At 37.3% G+C, this 17386-nt stretch overlaps 1 protein-coding gene across 5 annotated transcripts; it reads left to right on the top strand.

Annotated features, from left to right (window-relative positions):
- The first annotated feature begins 1459 nt into the window (after positions 1 to 1459).
- rab41 (RAB41, member RAS oncogene family) lies at positions 1460 to 17037 on the top strand. Of its 5 annotated transcripts, none has more exons than XR_007182720.1 (8): positions 1460 to 1688; positions 2636 to 2694; positions 4513 to 4566; positions 9237 to 9342; positions 9789 to 9900; positions 10171 to 10264; positions 11741 to 11834; positions 14883 to 14937. XR_007182720.1 is itself a non-coding variant. In XM_048176469.1 (8 exons), the coding sequence occupies exons 1-8, from the start codon at positions 1610 to 1612 to the stop codon at positions 15203 to 15205; spliced, it is 636 nt and encodes a 211-aa protein (XP_048032426.1). In that variant the 5' UTR covers positions 1462 to 1609; the 3' UTR covers positions 15206 to 17037. The 5 variants fall into 5 exon arrangements, 4 of the variants coding, with proteins under 4 accessions (XP_048032426.1, XP_048032425.1, XP_048032424.1 ...); XM_048176469.1 differs by lacking the exon at positions 10171 to 10264 and adding an exon at positions 15141 to 17037 and having other exon boundaries at positions 1462 to 1688; positions 14883 to 14949; XM_048176468.1 differs by lacking the exon at positions 11741 to 11834 and adding an exon at positions 15141 to 17037 and having other exon boundaries at positions 1465 to 1688; positions 14883 to 14949.
- The last annotated feature ends 349 nt before the right edge of the window (positions 17038 to 17386 follow it).

The raw sequence follows: 17386 nt of genomic DNA, 5'->3' as shown, positions 1-17386 counted from the left end.
TAACAGCAACTCAGCCATGAAGTGGTTGGCCAAGTAAAATCACGTCGCGGGGTCAGCGCATGCTGAGGTGCACAGTGTGCAGAAGTCGCCAACTTTCTGCAGAGTCAATAACTACAGACCTCCAAACTTTGTGTGGTCTTCAGATTAGCTCAAGAACAGTGCATAGAGAGCTTCATGGAATGGGTTGCCATGGCTGAGCAGCTGCATCCAAGCCTTACATCACCAAGTGCAATGCAAAGTGTCGGATGCAGTGGTGTAAAGTGTGCCGGCACTGGACTCTAGAGCAGTGGAGACGTGTTCTCTGGAGTGATGAATCACGCTTCTCTGTCTGACAATCCAATGGACGAGTCTGGGTTTGGCGGTTGCCAGGAGAATGGTACTTGCCTGACTGCATTGTGCCAAGTGTAAAGTTTGGTGGAGGGGGGATTATGGTGTGGGGTTGTTTTTCAGGGGTTGGGCTTGGCCCCTTAGTTCCAGTGAAAGGAATTCTTAATGATTCAGCATACCAAGACATTTTGGACAATTTCATACTCCCAATTTGTGGGAACAATTTGGGGATGGTCCCTTCCTGTTCCAACATGACAGTGCACAAAGCAAGGTCCATAAAGACATGGATGAGCGAGTTTGGTGTGGAGGAACTTGACTGGCCTACACAGAGTCCTGACATCAACCCGATAGAACACCTTTGGGATGAATTAGAGCGGAGACTGTGAGCCAGGCCTTCTCATCCAACATCAGTGCCTTACCTCACAAATGCACTTCTAGAAGAATGGTCAAAAATTCCCATAAACACACTCCTAAACCTTGTGGAAAACCTTCCCAGAAGAGTTGAAGCTGTTATATCTGCAAAGGGTGGGCCAACTCCATATTAAACCCTACAGATTAAGAATGGGGTGTCATTAAAGTTTGTGTGCACGTAAAGGCAGGCGTCCCAAAACTTTTGCCAATATAGTGTGTACATATATATGTATACATCTATGTGTGTGTCTATATAAAATATTTTTTAAATATATTTTTAATATATTCTATCAAAACGATATATATGTGTGTGTGTTTTTTATATATATATATATATATATATATATATATATATATATATATATATATATATATATATATATATATATAAAATATCAAATATGAATTATCTTAGTGATATGTGAAACACGTAAAATTATATTAAAAATACACTTCTTGTATGAATAATATTAAGAAAATGTAGCTTATATAAACTCATTTCGCATACAACACTGATATTAAGATAAGATGAGATTTAGAAACATTAAAGATTTAGATGCTACACAATGGTTAGGTGTGACAGTAGACATAGACTGTGTCTCAAAACCTAGTCAGCTGCCTACCAAGACAGCATTTTGGCCATCATAGTCGCTTTCAAACCTAGACAGCATAGGTAGGCAGCTTTTTAGCACTGTGTTCTGAAACACAGCCACAGCGTGTCCTGCGTTTCCATCTCTGGCCACTAAGAGGCGCTGTCACACTCAGGAATCATCGGCTATCCGCGCTCCGTCACTGGACTGTACAGTGTCCTTCGTCCGCGAACAGAAAATAGTAATATTTAGATAGCTGCTGTTTATTATACTCGATAAATATGTCTACTACGACCGGTGGTGGAGAGTTTGGCAACCCTCTGCGGAAATTTAAGCTGGTTTTCTTGGGCGAACAAAGCGGTAAGTGTTCAGATATGCGAGACGTGGACAGAGAAATAGACAGGCCAGGTGAAAGGATGCTCCAGAAGGATAACGTTAGATGTTACCAAATAAACGTACAAATAATGATTTGACAGTTTGGACTAATACGTTTGTCGACACGCACCTAAAATACACTAAAATTTACAGAAAACGTGTAGCATGTAGCTTTGAAACATCATTGCAGTACACGAACTATATATAAAAGACGTGAGATCCGAATATCAACTCGATTATGCTTTAACTGATGAATGTATTTTTGTTTCTCTCCCCTCATTGTTTATGTATTCTTGAATGTAGACATCGAGGGAAGCCATCAAATCCTTGTATTAGCATGTTTGTGTTGTCTGGTCTTAGCCACAATAGAGTTCTCCCATTTCAAGGCCTTTTATATGTAATCGCATCCACCATTGTTGTTTAACGCTTAAAATGCAAATTATATTGTGTTAGTACTGGATATTAATGTTTTAATCTATAAAACAATGCTGTCTGCTGTGAAGATGGTTGCTAGCTGTTAGCATTTAGCCTGTTTCTAGCTAACCGGCTGTGACCATCAAAATCATAAGATCATAAACCACATCAGGGATGTTTTATTGCCACATCATCCACGTCACATCCACGATTTACGTTTCATAATGGCTGGATTTGACGCAAAAAGCATCAGCCAGCTGTCGTAAACTAGAGTTTCTGCATGTCTTAGCCTGTATTGATGCGGTATGTTGCTGTGGAAAGCAGGACGGCGACACCCATGTTGCCAACACAGCGATCAGAGTTCACAATTATCCTGCAGACCAATGCATCCGTTCCCTTGACAGCATCTTCAATGTGAACGTCAAACATGCTGTCTATGTAGGGATCACACTAGGTTTTGAGACGCATTCACCGTGAGGCCCTTATTTCTAATGCGTTGTTTTTCTTTTTCTCCACAGTGGGCAAAACTTCACTTATCACCAGGTTTATGTATGACAGCTTCGATAATACCTATCAGGTAACACTTGCTGTCATTGTTACAGCCCACGTTATGTTCGTGTGGCAGATGCTTAACATGTTACCTAATACAACTTAATTTAAATGTATTATTGACTTTGTGAAAGCTGTCATCAAGTCGGTTTGGTTACTTCCTTAAAGGAAGAGTTCACTCATTTATGAAAATTGTGTTGTCATGTTGATCCAACCCTTTCTTTTTTTCCATGGAACACAAAAGGAGATACTCTGTAGAATAGTCACACTGCCATTTTCCTTACAACAAAAGCATATGATGACCAACAGCTGTCTAACTCTGTAGTTACAGTACAAAATTAATTGAAATGAAAGTTTTTACTGGCCATGAAACTGTTTTACATTTATTTTTATAAACAAATAAAATATGCTTTTAAATAAATGTATTAATATTTTTAAAAGATGTATTTTATGCTCACCAAGGTAGCATTTATTTAATCAAAATGCAATAAAAACAGTACCATCATGAAATATTATTACAACTTTAATAACTGTTTTGTATTTTAATATATATTTTAAAATGTAATGTATTCCTGTGATGCCAAAGCTGAATTTTCAGCATCATTACTCCAGTCTTCAGTGTCACATGAATCTTCAGAAATCATTCTGGTATTCAGATTTGGTGCTCAAGAAACATTTCTTCTTAATATTAATGTTGTGCTGCTTAAAGGGTTAGTTCACCCAAAACTGAAAATAATGTCATTTATTACTCACCCTTCATGTCGTTCCACACCCGTAAGACCTTCGTTAATTTTCAGAACACAAATTAAGATATTTTTGTTGAAATCTGATGGCTCAGTGAGGCCTCCATAGCCAGCAATGACATTTCCTCTCTCAAGATCCATTAATGTACTAAAAACATATTTAAATCAGTTCGTGTGAGTACAGTGGTTCAATATTAATATTATAAAGCGATGAGAATATTTTTGGTGCACCAAAAATAACGACTTATTTAGTGATGGCCGATTTCAAAACACTGCTTCAGGAAGATTCGGAGCATTATGAATCTTTTGTGTCGACTCATGATTCGGATTGCGTGTCAAACCGCCAAACTGCTGAAATCATGTGACTTTGGTGCTCTGAACCGCTGATTCGAGATGCTGATTCATTATGCTCCGAAGCTTCCTGACGCAGTGTTTTGAAATCGGCCATCACTATACAAGTCGTTATTTTGTTTTTTTGGCACACCAAAAATATTCTCGTCACTTTATAATATTAATATTGAACCACTGTACTCACATGAACTGATTTAAATATGTTTTTAGTGCCTTTATGGATCTTGAGAGAGGAAGTGTCATTGCTGGCTATGCAGGCCTCACTGAGCCATCGGATTTCAACAAAAATAACTTAATTTGCGTTCCAAAGAATAAAGAAGGTCTTACAGGTGTGGAACAGCATGAGGGTGAGTAATAAATGACATTATTTTCAGTTTTGGGTGAACTAACCCTTTAATTGCTCTGCAAGCGTTCAGCTCGTTCACATGTGTGCATGTGACACACATGAGAACCAATGGCTTCTGGTGTCATTAATATCAAATTTGATATAAAAAGTGTCTTGTTGCAGAACATTTGAATATGCATGAGAGCAAATTAGATTTTCAGTGAATAAGGACCAATTTTATTTTTTGATCTTGACAGCTTCTAGTCACTATGCATTCATTGTAAGGAAAAAAGCAGTATGAAAATTCAGCAAAATATCAAATTTTGTGTTCCACAGAACATAAGACAGTCTAAAAAATATATATATTCCTTTTAATGGCTTGTACTTTACAGTGTGCACCAAGTTAACTAATTGTTTCTCTCCATAGGCAACTATTGGTATAGACTTTCTGTCAAAAACCATGTACTTGGAAGACCGCACGGTAGGACGGAGATCCACATTTCTTGAATAATTTCCAAGGAGTCTCTGTGTGTCCAAGCCTTTTGTCTAAATTAAATGATAGCATGTTCATATAAAGCATGATTTAGTTTAAATATTGACTATCAATGTTAGTACTAGTGTAATAGATGGTTTTGACACACACTGGCTCAAATCATTCACCTTGATGTTTTCTGCTATCACCTGTAAGGTCTATAAAGCCCTATTCGGACGGGACTAGTTTTCCAAACAATGTTTGAGTGATAATTCTTAACACCTGACATCTGTGATTTCATTCACCGATTGGGATGGAACTAACATCTCTGTGTTTATTACAGAGGTGGGAGTGTGTGTTTTCTAGACATGGGCATTATGTGGATTACCTATTGATATAATATCAATATATTATTAAAACACTATTTAAATAAACTTTTTATGAGTTTATAGAAGTGACTTTTTACAATAAACCCACATAAGTGATATGTGGGATATGTGATATTAAAATGGACAGTCTATGCATCCATATTAAAATGAAATGGAAGCATGCAAAAGATTGGTGCGCAAACGGTAATTCGGGTACGTCAAAAAACGTATGAGGAGAAGCATTGGTAGGCTATAATACAATATCAGCAATCACAGACATTTGCATTGGGACGGGATTAGATGAGTTTGCCGAAAACAGTAGGTAATTTGCCCTGGAATTTTTACTAAGGATGTGTGAGAAAAACACAGACATGGCAGATTCGTACAGGAATACAAAGTACGCCTGTGAAACACGAATTTCTCTAACGTCCAAATAGGGCTTATGACATCTTTATTGATTTGAAGTCCGACAGGTGATTTCACTGTCTGTGTCACAGATTCATCACAGTTATCATTTGCGTAATTCCTCGCGCATGCTTTGTAGCTCATCACATTTATGTCATTAGTTTGTCATTCATTTTGATTTCACCTTTTTAAGTTTGGTTGTGTCTTTGTCCACCTCACCCCACTCTCTTCCATGGCTGGGTGCTGAATGGGTCCCCATGCCTGTTGTTCTGCATGGACGGTCATAGATTCGGCTACAGCTGTGGGACACTGCTGGGCAGGAACGCTTCCGTAGCCTCATTCCCAGTTACATCAGAGACTCAGCAGCCGCAGTGGTGGTCTATGATATAGCAAGTAGGTAGCTAGTGCTCCTGCTTCACCACATGGTGGGGTCAAAGTTGGGTACCGCTTGAGTAAATGGCACTCATGTAGCTTTATAAGTGTGCTGGCTTATTTGAGCATTCCTGGTAAAGTTCAAGTAAGATGGGGAAAAATTCTTTAACAATGTGACGGAATAGTTCAACCAAAAATATAAATTCTGTCATAATTTTATCACCCTCATGTCGTTCCAAACCTGTATAACTTTCTTTCTTTTAAAATATTGCTCACTTTTTGAATTGTCATCAGAATGCAATTGAGATCATTTATCCAGATGGTATTCTAAGGGCTTTTCACACTGCGCTTAACTCCGGGTTATCGTCTTTCTAAACACCGCTTTTAACCCCAGGTAAAGGAAAGTTTCACAATTGTAATTTAGAAGCGGGGTTAGCACTGCTTTTGTGTTATTAACTCCGCATTGCGGTGCCAAACTTGTACAGTGTGAAACGATTCGGTGTTAGAATGTTACAGCTAGATGCTTAAGGCCCCGATATACCCCGATTTCGTCTGCTCACCAAGGCTACATTTATTTAATTAAAAATACAGTAAAAAACACTAATATTGTGAAATATTATTACAATTTAAAATAACTGTGTACTATTTAAATATATTTGACAAAGTAATTTATTCCTGTGATGCAAAGCTAAATTTTCAGCATCGTTACTCCAGTCTTCAGTGTCACATGATCCTTCAGAAATCATTCTAATATGCTGATTTGCTGCTCAATAAACATTTATGATTATTTTCAATGTTGAAAACAGTTGTGTACTTTTTTTTTCAGGATTCCTTGATGAATAGAAAGTTCAAAAGAACAGCATTTATCTGAAATACAAAGCTTCTGTAGCATTATACACTACCGTTCAAAAGTTTGGGGTCAGTAAGAATTTTTATTTTTATTTTTTTGAAAAGAATTTAAAGAAATGAATACTTTTATTCAGCAAGGATGCATTAAATCAATCAAAAGTGGCAGTAAAGACATTTATAATGTTACAAAAGATTAGATTTCAGATAAACACTGTTCTTTTGAACTTTCTATTCATCAAATAATCCTGAAAAAAAATATTGTACACAAATATTTTGTACAATTGTACACATTTAATGTTTCTTGAGCAGCAGATCAGCATATTAGAATGATTTCTGAAGGATCATGTGACGCTGAAAATTCAGCTTTGCCATCACAGGAATAAATTACTTTGTGAAATATATTCAAATAGAAAACAGTTATTTTAAATTGTAATAATATTTCACAATATTACTGTTTTTACTGTATTTTTAAGTTAAATAAATGTAGCCTTGGTGAGCAGACGAAACTTCTTTTAAAAACATTAAAAATCTTAGTGGTTCCAAACTTTTGGACTGTACTGTACTTCAAACAAAATCAAAGAATGAACTGGTGTGACATAATTTCGAACAAAATCAAGCCAAAAAGAAGTTCGTTTTGTGTTATTTTTGGGACGTCGAAACGGGTTTGCCAAAGTGAACTCCAGGAAAAGTTCACTGTGAAACACCTTCATACTACCATTGGTCCGTGGCGATAACGTAATAAGAGGTGTGCGCTGAAGCTCTGCCTTCTTTCACATGGTACTCTTCTCTGACTCATTTGTTCTGTTGAGTTTGTCGAGGTAAGATCTCCGCGGGTGAAAACATGAACACACTGAAGAGCCGCTTTATAGTACAAAATGAAGTCATGCTTCTGATAAAATGAGACACTGACACTGTTTTTCATGTTGATACTGTAAAGCTGCTTGCTTTTAAGCCATCTATTGTATAAAATGGCATATAAATAAACGTAATGTGACTTTACTGGAGTGCTAATTTGCAGAGCTCGTGCTAACTCACCCATGTTATAGATCAGATGCTTTTCTTATGCTTTCTATAAAAAAAAATCCTGTTTTTGTTGTTTATTTTGTTACTGAGAGGAAAGCGCACATATTTACAAATTCATCTAACCGTCGCTCTCAGCAGTGTGGGCGGCATCAGATGTTCGATTACAGTATATCGCTGCTCACGTATTTCGAACTTCATTTTACCCTTAAACGAAGAATGAAAAAGAGCTTTGTTTGAAGTATACCAGGGTCTTTAGCAACAGACAACCAATCACATACTCTTATTTCAGTCACGGAAACACTGCGCATTGTATATAAACAGTATATTCAGCTTTTGAGAGGAAAAATGTCAAATGCTGAGAGAAAACATGAAAATTTGAGTGAAGAAGAGACCGTTTCATTCTCCCCTTTATAGTCCGATACGTCCATTCAGTAAACTTGATAGTCGGCAATACGAGGATGCTGAATGCTAGAGCTAGCCTATGTAAACAGGTTGCGTGCTGCGTTTATCCAATCAATGACACTGACACTGCAAATATGCAAATCAGAATGTTAACCCAGGGTTTAGGGATGTACAATGTGAAACGTCTGCTAATGCATACCCAGAATTAATTGTTAACCCCGGGTAAATTATGAGCAGTGTGAAACGTGAAGCAAGATAACCCAGGGTCCCGTTTATTGGGTTTGGAATGACCCAGGGTTAACTATTTCAAGTGTGAAAAGGAGGGAGGGTCTAGCTAGCCTCTGTTGTATTTGACAACACTTCGAACATCAACAGGAAGTTACTCCGGCCAGGATCGCTTAGAGAACTTTTAAAAAAAGACTTTTTGATTGGGCTTTTTCTGTAGTTGCTCCCCGATTACGGAGTTCTCCTCCACTGCATATTAAATCTTCCCTGATATTGGATGTTTGAAGACATCTCTTTTTAGTATGGTTTTTACACCTGAGATAATTTAGAGTTAGTTTGTATTTAACTCATTTGCTGGAAAGCAATTTTAGATAAAATTTGTATAGTATTTTATTGTATTAAACACAAAAGGAGATATTCTGAAAAAATGTCTTGGTGTTTTTTTCTCCATACAATGTAAGTCAGTGTGGGTCCAGTGTTGTTTTGAACACCATTGACTTTTATTATATGGACAAATAAAGTTAAAACATTCTTCAAAATACTTTCTTTTTGTGTTCCGCAAAAGAAAGAAAGTCATACGTGTTTTGAACAACATAAGGGTGAGTAAATAGTAACGAAATTTCAATTTTGGGTACAATTTGAGCTTTTACAAATATATCAAAACCATAAAGTATGTGGTTTAGACTGAAAACATGTCCAGCAATACTTGTGCATAAGGAGTGCCATTTGCAAAGCATCTTGCAGAAAGCAGCGTCATTCAGAGAGCAGGAATGGAGAAATGCCTTCAGATGATCTCTAAAATCGTTCTTATGTTACTCTTTACTAAAAGGTTATGATCTATAAGCACAGAAGCAAAAATTGGTCACTTCTGTAGGTGCATTTCTCCTTTTCCTTCATGTTGTGCTTCTTTGATGTTGTCCTTTTCTTCTAACCCTGCTCCCTTGCCCTATCCTCTCCTTATACCTTTTCTTTTCTCTGTTCTGCCTTTCTCTTTCCCCTGTTTTCTTTGCACACCACGGTTTGCTGGTCCTTCAGGTTCGGCTCCAGCTATGGGACACTGCAGGGCAGGAGCGCTTCCGCAGCCTCATTCCCAGCTACATCCGAGACTCCACTATTGCTGTGGTGGTATATGACATCACCAGTGAGTCCGAGCCTCACTCTTTGGGTCAGCAGGGATTTATGCCCTCAGGGCACAGTTAGCACGATTCAGCAGCTGCTTCTAAGTCATGGCAGTTCATCTTAGTATGGTTGCTTGGGAACAATTATTTTTATTTCATTCAAATTAAATGAAAAGTAACTCAAACATGCTTCTCTTTTAACATTGATCTGCTGTTACTGAGCAAACTGAGCATCGAAATTACTTGTGCTTTAACTTAACCGTCCTCTGTTTTGTTGAACTTCATACTAACAGTCTGCTTTCACACTTTCTTCTAAGAAAGCTTGGCTTTGAAGTGAATTAAGTGTGGTTTGACCACTGCCAATTTTGGATTTTCAACTAATCAATCAACGAAATCAGTTCCAACAGATCACAAGAGACATTTTTCCTCTTTAATAAGTCCGTCTAACATTTTCCCATCTGTTCTTCAGATCTCAACTCCTTCCAGCAAACCTCAAAGTGGATAGATGATGTCAGAACAGAGAGAGGAAGTGATGTCATCATCATGTTGGTTGGCAACAAGACAGACTTGGCTGATAAAAGGTAAAGTCATTTCGAGGAGTTTGATGAACACATCTTTTGTTCATCCCTCAGACATCACGTTTTAAGCCCTTCACTATGTGTTATTTTTGTGTTCAGTTTTCTCCTTATTAATTTGAGTGTTATGTTGAATAATTTGTGCCATTGTTGCTTTTCTGTTCGGTCATATTTTCTCTTGTGTTGGTTTTATTTTTGATTTCCCATTACTACTTTTGTTTTTCATATCCATTCTAATTTGAACTTTGTCCACACCTCAACTATGGACTATGGCAGGCAAGTGTCAGTAGAGGCAGCAGAGAAAAAAGCCCGGGAACTGGGTGTGATGTACATAGAGACCAGCGCCAAAGCTGGTTATAACGTCAAACAGGTGGGTGACATAAAACGGCTGTAGCGTAGACCTAAGGGTTTTAACTTGTATAACAGAATCTGTGGCATATTGTCGCTTTCCGCAGAAAATAATTGAGACTGTCCTTACATGGTAAATATGACATAACACCCACACCGATTCTGTCACCAGAATTCAGCAGAAAGCTCTGCAAATTTTCTTTGAATTGAAACGCATGTCATTCACAAAGTTCTTTACATCTTCTTCCTCTTGTTTGGCCTTTTATTTAATATTTTGATTATACTTTCAGCTAACAATATATGCCGAGCTCAGCTTAACATTTTCATATCTAAATGAGTTTAAATCAACTTATCTAAATCCATTCGGGTACCAATCGATGTCCCTCAAATTAGTTCAAAATATGTCAAAAGTCTACAGACTCTGTCTTAGTCTGGGCATAACTATTTGTAAAGCACTGTATACATGGAGCTGTTCTGTAATTCTTGCAAAGTCAAAATTATTGTCTGTGGGAAGTCGATCAGTTTGAAAGAATGCCACCGATGCGGTCTAGAGACAAAGGGATAGTTCACTCAAAAAAACTGAAATTTCTGTCATTCCACACCTTTGTGTCATTCCAAATATGTATGACTATTTTTTTCTTCCGTGGAGCACAAAAGGAGATGTTTAGCAAAATGTATTTTTACTATACTATATAAGTGGATGGAAAGGAGCAGCTTGGATATTCTTCCATGTAACTCTTTTTGTGTTCCCCAGAAGAAAGATTGTCAAACAGGATTTAAAGGGTTAGTTCACCCATAAATGAAATTTCTGCCATTAATAACTCACCCTCATGTCGTTCCACACCCGTAAGACCTTCATTCAACTTCGGAACACAAATTAAGATATTTTTGATGAAATCCTGTTTATCATAGTCCATGTGACTACAGTGGTTCAACCTTAATGTTATGAAGCGACGAAAATACTTATTTTAACAATGTCTTTAATACTTTTCTGGACCTTGAATGTGGTAATTATGGCCTTACGGATGTAGAACGACATGAGGGTGAGTAATTAATGACAGAAATTTCATATTTGGTGAACTAACCCTTTAAATGACATGAGGGTGAGTAAATGATGACAGAATCTTCATTTATGGATGAACTCTTTAAGCTGAAAATAAACAAGGGATATTTCAGTGACCAAAGTGCCAATGACATTATCATCACTTCCCTTGACGGGGTGTTTATTTTTGTTGTAGATTGTCCTCGAGTAACAAATGTGTTCCCTGTGAATGGCCTTTTTTTGAACTGCAGTGCAGTGATCTCTTTTCAACATTACGATTTCAGCCATTTCTCAACTCTTCAACCTGTGTTGGGGTCCTATCAAAACACTAATTCCTCTTTTTTCCCCTATTACTAATGTGAACTTTAGCCAGTCTCTGTCTCTCTCTTCCTCTTGATGCATTTCTTTTGTCTGTCTGTATTTCTTTCCTTTCCCCTCCCTGCTCCGGCCGAGCAGACAGATTACCACAGAGGAGGGCGAGCAGAGGGCTAAGGAACTGAATGTCATGTTCATTGAAACCAGCGCAAAGACTGGCTACAATGTCAAACAGGTAGAATCACTGAGAAATGAGGACTGCCCAGCCCCACCTTCCCTCCACCTCTCTATCTTCTGCTTCCTTTGGTTTCTATCTTTCTGTGCCTCGCCCATCATTAGCCATTCTGCCCCCGCCTCACATTCACAGGTGTCCTGTGCTATTGGGCTGCTCTTTTGTGTTCTTGTTTTGTTGCTTGAAGTGCTCCTCGTGTACTGTGTCACAGATGTCCTTTGCATGTTGGCCAAGCATCGCTAGAATGATTTTTCTCTATGTGCTGTGTTTTAGCAATTCACAGACTTGATGTAGACATTTCATTTGTGCATTGTGCTTTTTAATAGCATATTGTATTGCTTTTTATTGTCGGAATTAGTGGATCATGTTGTAACGTTTTTAATGCGAGTGTCATCAGAAATGACCTCTTTTTTACCTCTCTACCCACTGGGAGTTAAAATTGGTTTTAAATAGGAGAGACTGGGGATAGTTGCACATGAGGAAGTTGAACACTACTGTTTTAAATACTTTAGTTCAGCAAGAATGCATTAAATTGATCAAAAGTGACAGTAAAAACTTTTGCTGTTTTACAAAATATTTCAAATAATTGCTGTTGTTTTGAACCTGCTATTTATCAAAGAATCCTGATATGATGAAAATATTAAAGGTCCCGTTCTTCGTGATCCCATGTTTCAAACTTTAGTTAGTGTGTAATGTTGTTGTTAGAGTATAAATAAAATCTGTAAAATTTTAAAGCTCAAAGTTCAATGCCAAGCGAGATATTTTATTTAACAGAAGTCGCCTACATCGAACGGCCAGTTTGGACTACATCCCTCTACTTCCTTCTTTAATGACGTCACTAAAACAGTTTTTTGACTAACCTCCGCCCACAGGAATACACAAGAGTTGCGTTTGTAGAGTGTGTTTGTCGCCATGTCGTCGAAACGCTGTTATTTTCATCCCGCAGTCCAATCACCGGGTCTGATTCCGGCTCAAATTGATAGGGTAAAATTAAAGACATGTTTACAATAACACTGAGCGCGTGCATCTCCACGTTATGGTAAGAGGCGTGACCTTTCCGGGCAAGGTTCGTTAAGCTGCTGTCGAATCACAACACAGGAACCGCTGGCACAATCAGAACTCGTTACGTATTTCTGAAGGAGGGACTTCATAGAACAAGGAAGTCATCAGCCTGTTTTTATGACAGTGGAAACAGCGGTATACAGATAAGTAAATTATGTGAAAAATACTGTGTTTTTTTACACGCGAAACATGAACATGTTATATTGCACACTATAAACACAAAGCTTCAAAAAACCACGAAAAACGGGACCTTTAAGCAGCGCTACTGTTATATACATTGATCATACAGAATTTTAAAATCCCTTTTTTATTGGGTACCAGTTCATTGTGGAATTCCAGGGAATGATAAAGCAGATGCTGCAACAAAGGAGGCTTCATCTGCAGAGCTCAAAAAATGCCCAATTCCAACTTCAGACCTCTAAATTATTAGAGACATTTATATCCTCAAGAAATGGCTAGCTGAATCAGTGTAATAGAAATAAACTTTACAAAATCAATCCTGTGGTCGGTGGAAAACGTGTCCATTTTGAAAATCGCTTGGACTGTTATCTACACTGGCCACTCCAGACTAACCCATAAGTTTTTGTTAATAGCTGAAGATCCTCCTTTATGCCCCTCTTGTCAGAGTCCTTTATCGCTGAAGCATATTTTGATGGACTGTGATAGCTTAAACCAGTGGTTCTCAACTCCAGTCCTCGGGACCCACTGCTCTGCACATTTTGTATGTCTCTCTTATATGACACACTCAATTCAGTTCATGCAGACTCTCCTAATGAGCTGATGATCTAAATCAGGTGTGTTAAATAAGGGATACATACAAAATGTGCAGAGCAGTGGGTCCCGAGGACTGGAGTTGAGAAACACTGGCTTAAACTTTACTTTTCAGTAACATTACATTTTTTTCAGTACATTTTTTTAGTTTTCATAGTTTTGTTTTCAAAACTTGCATTTCAATGAAATATTTTTGTAATACTGGTTGGGTGAGTTATATTTTGAGTATTCTTTTAAGTTTTAAGTTTTCTCTTATATTTCATATATTGTAATTATAATTTTTTTTTTTTTACAACTTAAAGGGTTAGTTCACCCAAAAAATGAAAATTCTGTCATTAATTACTCAGCCTTATGTTGTTTCACACCCGTAAGATCTTCATTTCGGAACACAAATTAAGGTATTTTTTATGAAATCTGGGAGGTTTCTGACCCCCCTATAGACAGCAATTTAATTTCCACTCCCAGAAAGGTAGTAAACGCATCATTAAAATAGTCCATGTGACTACAGTGGTTCAACCTTAATGTTATGAAGTGACAAGAATACTTTGTGTGCAAAAACAAAACAAAAATAACTACTTTATTCAACAATTCTCTTCCCTCTCATTCTACACTGTTTACATTGTGGTGCGCACAAAAAGTATTCTCGTCGCTTCATAAATTTAAGGTTGAACCACTGCAGTCATATGGACTATTTTAATGATGTCTTTACTACCTTTCTGGGCCTTGAAAGTGAAAATTAAATTGCTGTCTATGGAGGAGTCAGAGAGCTCTCGGATTTCATCAAAAATTTTGTAATTTTTTGTTCCGAAGATGAACGGTCTTACAACATGGGGGTGAGTAACTAATGACAAAATTTTCATTTTTGGGTGAACTAACCCTTTAATTACAATATCTTTTGGCCAAAACAAGAGTTTGATATTTTTATTGTTTATTTTTGCTCTTTCATGAGTTGTTTTGTTGTTGCATAGGTGTTTAAATGTACTTGAAAAGCCTATAACAGTTTTTAATAGCATTGCATTGTGAAAGCTTGCTCTGTATATTGACAATATGCCACAAAATATTGTCACAAAAAGGTCAACGTGTGGTGTTACAACTAGCCCCAGTCTCCCCTAATAATAAGATATATATATATATAATTGTATTACATTAAACCTGCATTAATTTATATACATTTGGCAGTTTTTTAAGTAATGAACTTTCTTTTTTTTTTTTTTCTAGCTGTTTCGTCGTGTTGCTGCAGCTTTGCCTGGAATGGATAGTACACCAGAGAAAAGCAAAGAGGACAGTATCCTTCACATGCACCGCAAATATGCCAATAAAAAGAGTCGGTTTGTCCACAACAGCGTGATAGCAGGAGATGCTTGTCTGCCAGGGTTTTTGACTTATGGAAATGAATGAAAAGTAATCCAAGGGTAAAAACATGCTTATTCAAATGATCCAGTCTCTCAGTAACTAATCCTTAACCTAAACTTTCAGTGATCGACATCAAACTGGAGAAGCCTCCGGAGCTGCCCGTTACCGAGAGCAGCTGCTCGTGCTAGTAACCACCCTCGTCCCCTACCAGGCCCTGCGTCCCCCTCACTCGACCCCCTCACACACAAACAGCTTGCCTCTCAGTGGTCACTCGCTCCTCTCACGGCCCCGTGTCATGAGCGGAGAACCTTTTCTTTCTCTTCGACTCAGTGACTTTTCAGAGTAACCTTGTGGATGTGCTATTACTCTGTATTAAAATGGATTCCAAAAATACATTATATTAATAATGAAAAAAGTAAAATTACAGCATAGATTAAATGCTAAAACCATTCAGATTCTCATCTGTTCTGGCTGCATGGCATTATATGGGATTGCAGACTGACAAAAGCTCATATGCTCTTAAGTTTTCACACATCAGTGCCATCATAGTCGTTGTGAAGTTTCAGAGCTGGCTGATGTCATGATTTTAAGCCTTTTTTGCCTTCTTTTTTAATTTCACTGGAGGAAGAACTTGACATTATTGAACTGAGAGGCTGTTACTGATTCATATGATTTTTATTTTATTTTTTTTACATGAACATTACACTATTTTGTTTGTGTTTTTGGCAGAAGTTATTTAAAAGAAAGATACAGAAGGTCTCTTCGATTTTGAAATTATTGTCGTGAAATATCACCATGAACACAATATTCTATATAATTGGATGTTTTCATGTTTAAATATGGTATTAGGGACCAGATATCATTTAAAGGTTGTTTTGTTTCAGGAAATATACATGTACGGCCAAAAAAAATTAAAAGTCTCATTCTGGCCAGGCTAATTTTATACTGGAATCTTTGGAGGGTTGCATGGAAGTAGAATGTAACATTCTTAGAAAAGGGAAAATTCCTATTTAATTTCGTTAAAATTCAAAACCTAAGATATTTAATGACTTATCCACGACCGTAGTCACAAAACCTAACGTTAATTGTAAAAACGTGTATGTACTAACGAAACTATCGTAACACGTCGCTCTGAGCTTGGATATGGAAAGCATCAGTAATTCACACTAATTCTGCTCATTTTCTGCCTTGTTTTTGCTGCGCAAGTGTAGGAACAGCATGCAGTTTAGAGACCGTTTAACACAAAATGCCTTGCTTGTTTTGTTGTCATGGTGCACCAAATCAGGCCACAACGCTGTGGTTTGCTCGAGCCTATTAACTGCATAGAGCTAATGAGGTTTTGTTAAACAGGACATTTAGATTTCTTCCTTCAACACGGCTATTGCTTAGTGTACAGACACGTCTTGGTATTGCTCGTCGTAAGACTGTTGGTTTCATGTGTTTATTTATTATCTCACTAGTTAGTGATACATTGTGTTGTATGCTTGACGGGAATGGCAGTTCGCAATGTGTGGGAATCAAAGTTTGATGTATAATTTGCATTTCTGCCTGGCTACTGTATCACAAAGACCTAGTCGTGTCACTATCGTGCCACTATTAAAGACTTTCACGCCCCATCTGTAATGCTGGGTTTCAACAGTATAGCTTGAATGGGCTTTTATTTGCTGGAGAGGTATCACCGAATCCCCCAGCACTGTCGCTTTTCCTCTCATTCAACTGTAAACCGACAAATCCTTTCATCAGACTTAAAAAGGGCATCAAGTGTGTTTTAAACATTAACATTTAATATGGTTTGATATGTAGGAATCAAAATAAAACCCTCCTGAACAGCTCTATCACGTGTCACTGACTGAATACTCAGTTGTGTGCTATTCTGAAGTGTGTTGGTCTGTTTGAAATACGCTGTCTACTAGTGTTTAGCAAAGTTTGTGTGACAAAGTACTATTATTATATGCTGTAAAAAATGGAAGGTTAAAGAGACACCAAAATGTATCACATGAATAAAAGATATTTCACCAGATTTGCTGTTTGTCCTGCTTATACATAGTGTGGGATATTAGAAACTGACTTGATACATAATATAATTACATTACACATCATTATATACAGTAACTTTGATGGATTACTTGTTGATCGCACCTATGGCAACTAATTAATTTGCAGGCTAATTTACTCATTGAGCCCCTCTAAATTTTACAATGCATCAAGGATTCTTCTAAATATTGATGTACTAGTGTTGGGGAAAGTTATGCATTACAATATTGTGTTACTCCCAAAAAGTAACTAATTGCATTACTTAGTTACTTTTTGTGGAAAGTAATGCGTTACATTACTTTTGCGTTACTTTTTTTTCCACTGTTGTGACACAA

This window comes from Megalobrama amblycephala, linkage group LG23 (assembly GCF_018812025.1).
Source record: "Megalobrama amblycephala isolate DHTTF-2021 linkage group LG23, ASM1881202v1, whole genome shotgun sequence".
Classification (NCBI taxonomy): Eukaryota; Metazoa; Chordata; class Actinopteri; order Cypriniformes; family Xenocyprididae; genus Megalobrama; species Megalobrama amblycephala.
Note: the sequence above shows the minus strand (reverse complement) of the source record. Positions and strands in the feature narration are given on the sequence as shown.